Source organism: Bidens hawaiensis, unplaced genomic scaffold, assembly GCF_021521415.1.
Source record: "Bidens hawaiensis isolate Kalapana, Puna unplaced genomic scaffold, B.hawaiensis_p1.1 tig00015542_1, whole genome shotgun sequence".
Classification (NCBI taxonomy): Eukaryota; Viridiplantae; Streptophyta; class Magnoliopsida; order Asterales; family Asteraceae; genus Bidens; species Bidens hawaiensis.
Window position 1 is genome coordinate 111,959 of NW_027492388.1, and position 7,807 is coordinate 119,765.

A 7,807-nucleotide genomic window follows, 5' to 3' on the forward strand; every position below is an offset into this window, starting at 1 on the left:
ACGAGTTAACTTTATCTTTATTTGATTTGTCAAGAAGACAACTATTTTGATTCATTTTATGGTTGGGATTATTGTAAAATTATTGTTTCCTAATGAATTTTTTCTGAATTTTAGCTTTGGTGTTTGTAGAATTTCTTTAACTTTTGTAGAATTGTAACGTTAATATTTTTCAGATTTTTTATTTCTTTTACATAATTTTTGTAGAATTGTAACTTTTGCAACTTTTTTTTTGTGAAAGTTTTACTCTGTAAACGAGAAAATAGATTAAGGTGTTGTTTGTTTTTGAAGACAAAAACTGTCTGCAATCTGATTTCATATCTGCAACTGAAGATGTGGTCTGAAAGCTACAATCTGAAAATATAATACTGTTTGTTTTATAAACTGGGTATCGTCTGTATAAGCTGAAAATTAGTTACCAATCATACATATCACAGTAGATAGAAGTCATTTAACGTCTGTAGACTAATAAAATAGTTGGTGGTGGGCGGTGGACGGTGGTGGTGGCGGACGGGGGGTGGTGGTGGTGATGGACGGTGATGGTGGTGGGTGGTGGACGGTGTTGGTGGCGGATGGTAGGTGGTGGTGGGTGGTGGTGGCGGACGATGAGTGGTGGTGGTGATGGACGGTGATGGTGGTGGATGGTCGACAGTGTTGGTGGCGGATGGTAGGTGGTGGTGGTGGGTGGTGGTGGCGGACGGTGGGTGGAGGTAATGGACGATGGTTGTGGCCGACGGGTGGGTGGTGGATGGTGGTGGTGGTGGTGGGTGGTGGTGGTTGTGGACGGTGGGTGGTGGCGGTGATGGACGGTGGTGGCGGCGGACGGTGGTGGTGGGTGGTGGTGGTGGCGGACGGTGGTGGTGGCGGCGGCGCATGATGGGTGGTGGTGTTGGACATTAGGTGTTGGTAGGATGTTAAGAAGTGTGAAGATGTGTGAAGAAGTTAAACAATGGCTTCTTTTTAAGATCATAAAAACAGTTTGCAGATCTTATTTAAAAAAAAAAAACAAACAGTCTTCAGAAGCTTATGTCTGCGCACCCGCAGACATAAGCCTCCTGCAGATGTTTTAAGCAAAAACAAACACCACCTAAATCAATTTTTTGCTGAATTTTGTGCTCCTTAATTTTATTTTTGATTGAAAAAAAAAGAAAAATATATATTATGTAAAACTAAAAAGGATAGAGAAAAGTAAAGGTAAATATTTTTTAAAATACATCATGTAAATACATTTTATATCTACACCTATTTGGGAAAAAGATTAAATTTTACCATTGCGCTTTATAAATAAAATAAGTGGAATACGTGGAAACTCGTACCAACTTGAGTATGGACAAAATCTTGAGAGGTTTATAAGGAAGAAACACGCATACAAGCCTAACCCGACAGGGTGCAAAGCAACTTTAACTTGCACACAAGAGCGGAGCGTAGGTGATTGACAAAATTTGGCGTTTTAAGATTCTGCAAGCATGCTCTGTGCAAGATTGTTTAGTGATGTGTTCTCCTTGATACAGCAGGTGTAACTACATATCAGTTTCTACTTGAGCGAACAAGCAAGTCAATTTCAGTCAAAACTCTTAAAACCAAATAAAATGCAGTAAAGACGTTTAATGCGCATCTATTTTCGTTTCTAATTTTGTGGAGTATAACTATTAAGACGTCTCTTTTACCACATACACTTGGCGGTTCCTAGTTGCAAACACACATTGAGACACAATACTCAAATTTTCTCCGGCAATGTCTTGATCATTTTTGCTTCTTCATCTTAAAGGTACACCTTTTGGGTGTCTGGTCTTCTTCCACCATTGTTTCCTGAGAAACGAACAAGTTTTCTTAAAAGATTCGAAATTTGTTTTAAGTACCCGTGTCTAACATGAATATCCTTTCTACTCCATCTCCTTGTTTATTTATGTATTCAAGTGGTAAAACTACTTGTAATCTACTGTTTTCTTTGATTTTGTACTGTAACTTAATTAATTCTATATAGTGTTTTAATTTCTTTTATATATGAACGAATTCCTACAAATTAAAGCAAAGTGCAAGCGTAACAAAGACTTCAAATGCGCACTACTTCATAACTCATAAGGCTATGTGTAGTAGAGGGGCTAAAAAATGGGAAGGGATTTTTTACACGTGGCCAAATAGGGCGATATGTAGCTCAGGGGTGGTGTTGTACCCCCCCCCCCCCCCCCCCCGGGAACCACCACCACTTATAGTTGATCATCATGTCAGCATCTCCATGTTAACACATACATACACACTACGACATGGATTTGTCCCCTCCTCCACTTGTCACCCATTCTAGCCCGGGAGGGCGGTGTTCTCGCCCTAAATCGTAGAATTATCAACTCTGTTAACTTGACTCCTTAACAAAAATAAAATAAAATTAGTAAAATATTTTATCATGCACATCCCATGTTTAAACATGTATCGGAGTGGGAAAATGGTTGCATAATAATGTGCCTGTAGCAAGTTCACCAGTGTTATAGTAATTGTTAACCGGCCAGTGGGTTGAGAACTAACGATTGATCATGATTAATTAGGGATTAATGGGTGATTAATGATTAGTCGGCACCTAGTCTGGATTTTTAAACATGACTTTCACACATGAAAAAACTCCCCCAACTATATCTCTCCTCTTAATTCTTCGTGAAAGATTTGCCTTCTCCAGCCTAGCTCTATCAGAGCATTCCCAGCCCATTCCCTACCCTATATCCATATATATCATAATATTACACTAAAAATTACTGTTTTTTCTCTCTCCTGTTTAATTAAATAATACCTTCTATACATTTATCATTATCTTTTCTCTTTCCTTCACTCACAACCACTTTTAGAAAATATTAAAAAATTATAGGGTATGAATAGTGAATCCTCAAATTTAACTTTCCCCTATAACATTTTCTCTCTCCTCTACTCACAACCACTCATAATCATACCATATAATTTACAAACACCCTCACATGATTATAGGGAACGGGCTGAGAATGCTCTCATATAACCTATTTTTTGTAGAAAATTTAGTTTTGTTTAACTCTTGTCCCTAATTTTACAACAATTTTATGGAATAAACGGTACCAAATACATTAAGGGTTGCAGCCTTGCAGGGTCATTTGTTGATAGTTAAACGGATGTTTTGTAATAGTTTGTTATGTCAGCTAGTTGGTTTGGGTACTTATAGTTAAAAGTTAATTAATTGAAAAACTAAGCTTTGCCCTCCCTCCCTCTCGAACTTCTCGCTATCCTAATCGAACAGTAACAAACAAACAAATAAAAACTGAGACCTCTACTAGAGATAAAGGCAAAAAACTACATAAGTTGGAATGTTGGATTCAAACATCAAACTTCTACATGTTAATGGTACCTTTTGAAACTAGCATATTAACCAAAGTTCAGTCTTGAAACTAAAAAATGCAGCACTATCATAGAAACAAGACTGATTGTGACCACTTCAGGTACCCAAAAACAAAGACTGATTCCAAAACAAAACTATCATTTATCAACCACTGCAATTCATCTATCTAATCATCTTCACTAGAATCATCTTCTTCATCACCATCATCATCATTACCATGAGGATCAGACTTATAATCTGAATCAGCATCATCATCACCTTTACCACGATGTTTGGAGGCTTTTTTAGATGAAACAGGTTTGACATCTTCATCCATGTTATCATCAACTTTTTCATCCAACAGCTCGCCTTCTTTATCTGTTGGTGAACAGTCAGTTTCATCGTCAATGTCTTCTTGCTTACCATGAGGCCCACGGGTGTGAATGAGATAATGAGCCACTGACTTGTACCCAAGGTGTAATACCTGAATTTTTAACATAAATATTACTAATACTCATTACTCTTGGTCATAATTATGTTATTAATAAGTGGTATTTTGGATATTGTAAAGTTGATGAAATTAACCTTCCTGTAAAGATTTCCAGTGGGTTCCCACCCTCTGACTCTGCGACAGCGACTGCAGTTGCATATATCTCTACAGACGGGACAAACCCAGTCGGGATTTGCATTTGCTTCAATAACATTCTCTCCATATCTGCACAGATGACCGGCATGTAAGCTTATAGTTGATAAATGTAGTTCAAGTGACAAAAGGATTAAAATGACTTAAATCTTGTACTTAACCTCATGTACAAACAATCACCACAGAACTGTCCTTGAACACTTGTACACTTGCAGCATTTAGTACGAAAACCTATGGTTTTCTGCCTGCAGTATATGAATTAGTGGCTGAGTGAATTTGCAGATTTCATTATATGAACTCAAAACACCATCATGAATATACATGAGCAAAATGTGCAGTTTATTGGCATCTTTGCTTGCTTTAACAATGCATAATGTTAAGAGTGGTGGGCTGGCAGGTTCAAGTTGAACCCAAACAGAGCATGTTTAACTCACTTATTTAAACGAGCCAGCGTTTAAACAAGTTAAACTGTAATCAAGTTGCAAACAAGTTGGCAAATTGTAACAAGCAGGTTAAACGTGTTGCAGGCCGACATGTTTAAATAAGCAGGTTATTGGGTCAGCAAGTTAACTTAAACATGTTAAACATGCCAACCCGAACACAACTCATTTAGTTAAACAGGTCAATGAAACACTGATTGTTTATTAAAAGAGTTATATACGACAATCCAAAACGTTAATATTCTCGTGAATCGTGGCGTACCAAAAACTACGACCACTAGCATTAGTGTATTATTAATCACTAAGTAAAGACTTTAATGTTCGCTGCAAAAGCATTTTATCTTAAAAACTCTTTATTACTTCTGAATTGACACCACTTTTATACTTTTGGTAACAGGTTGTAAATTGTAATAATGTTCCAACATAGAAAGATATAGCGATGTACACTATACGAGGTAACATTAACAATCTTGCCTAACCACTCACACGTCTGAAAATCAAAATAAGTATCATACTTTACCAAACATATTGTGATTAGGCAGCATTAAAACATAAAAAAACTGAAAAAGCAAAAACCTGCATTGATGGCAGCTCTTTCCTGCATATCCATCATAAATGCGGTTCCCCTCATCATCATACCCATCCACCGCAAGTTTCCAGGTTTCTTTGTGATCGCCCAACATCTTTTCATGCTCTTCGGTATAAACCTCAGGTTTTGAACCTTCCTTTATTACAATTACAATATTCTTGATAACCTTTTCTTTTGGTGTGCGCTTCTCTGTATAACTAACAGCGGGCAAGATCTTTATCCTATATAATGTCACAAAAGTTCAAGAAACATAAGATAACATCATACCCTTTAAAACATAAACACACCATCAAATACACAGTTTCCAATGTCAGGTTATAACAGGGGTAAACAAATTATAACAGATGGATCAAACAAATTAATGACTTAAGAAGAAATAATTATTATCAGGTCAAACAAGTCAAAGTAACCTATTCACGCTAAATACCATAAATCCATGATAAAATCTCGGGGCGCGCACCAGTGCACGGTTCGGTTTGTGTCGGGTTTTAGGCTAAAACCGAATTTTGGCTTTTGACATTTTTAAAACCGTTTGGTTTCGATTTTGCCATTTGTGCTTGAAATTTTTGGGCCAAAAATATAATGAATTTGGACTTAAACTTTTTTGTTAGTTAATAATTAATTGATCAGTATACATTTGTGTTAAACTATATTAAATTATTACAAATTACTTAAAAATAAAAAATAAAAATGTAAACCTAGCGGTTCAATTCGGGTTTAACTACAAATAAAACCAAACCATTGGTTCGGATTTTCTGCATACCCCTAATAAAATCCCAAACCAAACCAAACCAAACAAATATTAAAGTGAAGAAACCGGATATTAAAAAAGTTAGTTGTATAATCAAGCATAAGGAGATATATATTGTTATTATTATTCTCATAAAGCAAAATGTATAATGTCTGAAGAAATAACCTAGAAGATCGTCTGGGCGACGAAACCGAGGGTGGTTTCTGCGGACGAAGGGTTTTGGGTTTGGGAGGCGGTTTGAGATTACGAGAGAGCTCGACAATGCCGAGACTCTGCATCCGTTGAAGGTTCTGCTTGATCCGTTCCTCTCGAGACTGCTCGTACTCTGCAACTCCGTCACTCTTACTCACCATTTCTGCTTGGTGTTTGAAGCAATCAACGGCAACTGCAAGAATTTGTGTAGTTGTTGTTGATGGCGGGTTTATTTATTGGGTCGGGCGGGATCCGAATATTTTTCTAATTTCGATTTCAAAAATATAATGTACCATTGTGTTTACACTACTTAATTTTAACGCGTTAATTTAATTTATATTTGATTCAAACATTATTATAATCTAATTAACTCATTTTTTTCAGCCACATGATGTACATATATTTCAATCACGATTGTAATAACAACTCTCAACAAGACAACATATTTCTTTCAACACAGACTTCAACCTAAGTAAATAGAAGTGAGTGATAAATGATCTACACGTTATTTATATCCAATCGATAATATATTCTAAATATTTTAACTCTAGCTTCTATTTCTTTGAAAACATTATCGATTTAGTACAACGCAACGGCGAATGTAACTTCAAACCTTTGAACACATCGAGTTAAATAGTGAACTAATATTGCACATAACTTCTATTTTTTTTTTTAATTTGTATTGGCTTAGTGTAACCTGCCAAACATCGCTTTGGATGAAGAAAAGTGTACGTGGGGTTTGGGAGGCAGCTTAAGATTACGAGAGAGCTCTACAATGTCGAGACTATGCATTCATTGAAGGTTTTGTTTGATTCTTTCCTCTCGAGACTTGCAACTCCGTCACTCTTTTGTATCCTCTTAGTGAGTGTTTGGGTAAGCTTTTTAAAATTGTTTTTTTTTTCTTATTTTCTTTCCAAAAAGCTAAGCAAATAAGTATGTTTGGGTAACATAGAATCATTTTTAAGTTTTACTATTTGTTACATGTTAAAAAGATGATTTTTAAAAGCTAGAATTCCGAACTTTTTTAGGATACTTTTGCTTTTATAATACTCACATTCTCATTACTCATTTGCGTCAACCTTTTTAGACTCCCATTACTCATCACCACCAACAACTCTGCAACTCTCATTACTCTACCAACAATCCTTCATTACTCATCACCAACTACAAATTTTCATTACTCGTCAACCTCTCAACAACCTGAATTTTTACTTCTATAGAAGTTCATTACTCACCACTACCAACCTCAAAAAAAGGGGAAACTAGATAAGGGTATGTGAGAAGACGAGAAGAGGGTTTCAAACTCGTCGACGGCTTATTTTCTTCGACCTACACCTGGTGCCCTGTTATCTCTGACGAGGTATGTTTTTTTTTATTGAGATTGTGGTTTGCTATTATCTAATATGTTGTAGTTTATTGTTCATGCTATTTTGGTTAGATCTTGTGTTGAAAAATTGTCACCGACGAGATATAAGTTTTTTGCTTGTTTATCTTGATTTATCTATATACATACACACACATGTTATACCTCATCCTAAGGCGGAAATGCCGGGGCGTGATCCGATTGCTCACAGCTCGAAGATACTATCATAATATAAATGTGATAATATCTATTTAATTATTTTATTTCAAAGGTGCACACAATATTCAAATACAACAAAACAATTCAAATAAATAAATATAACAAGTTAAATTCACGTTTGTCTTCAATAAACCCTAAGGTCTTTCTAAGTGTCCAAACTTCCACTCAAGCAACTTGCATATGCGTAGAAAACAGAGTTTCTCAACAATACATGTTGAGTGAGTTTATCATCAGTTTTGCAATAAAATAAGGTTAATATAATAAATAAGCAGAACGTAGTAA

The 7,807-nt window shown here is 35.9% G+C and overlaps 1 protein-coding gene across 1 annotated transcript; it reads right to left on the minus strand.

The window, feature by feature from the left end:
• Window positions 1–3,357: 3,357 nt before the first annotated feature.
• On the minus strand, window positions 3,358–5,279 carry LOC143549315 (uncharacterized). The gene is made up of 4 exons (XM_077040238.1): window positions 4,988–5,279; window positions 4,133–4,216; window positions 3,914–4,043; window positions 3,358–3,812 (listed from the first exon to the last, which is right to left on the minus strand). The coding sequence occupies exons 1-4, from the start codon at window positions 5,092–5,094 to the stop codon at window positions 3,516–3,518; spliced, it is 618 nt and encodes a 205-aa protein (XP_076896353.1). The 5' UTR covers window positions 5,095–5,279; the 3' UTR covers window positions 3,358–3,515.
• Window positions 5,280–7,807: the final 2,528 nt, after the last annotated feature.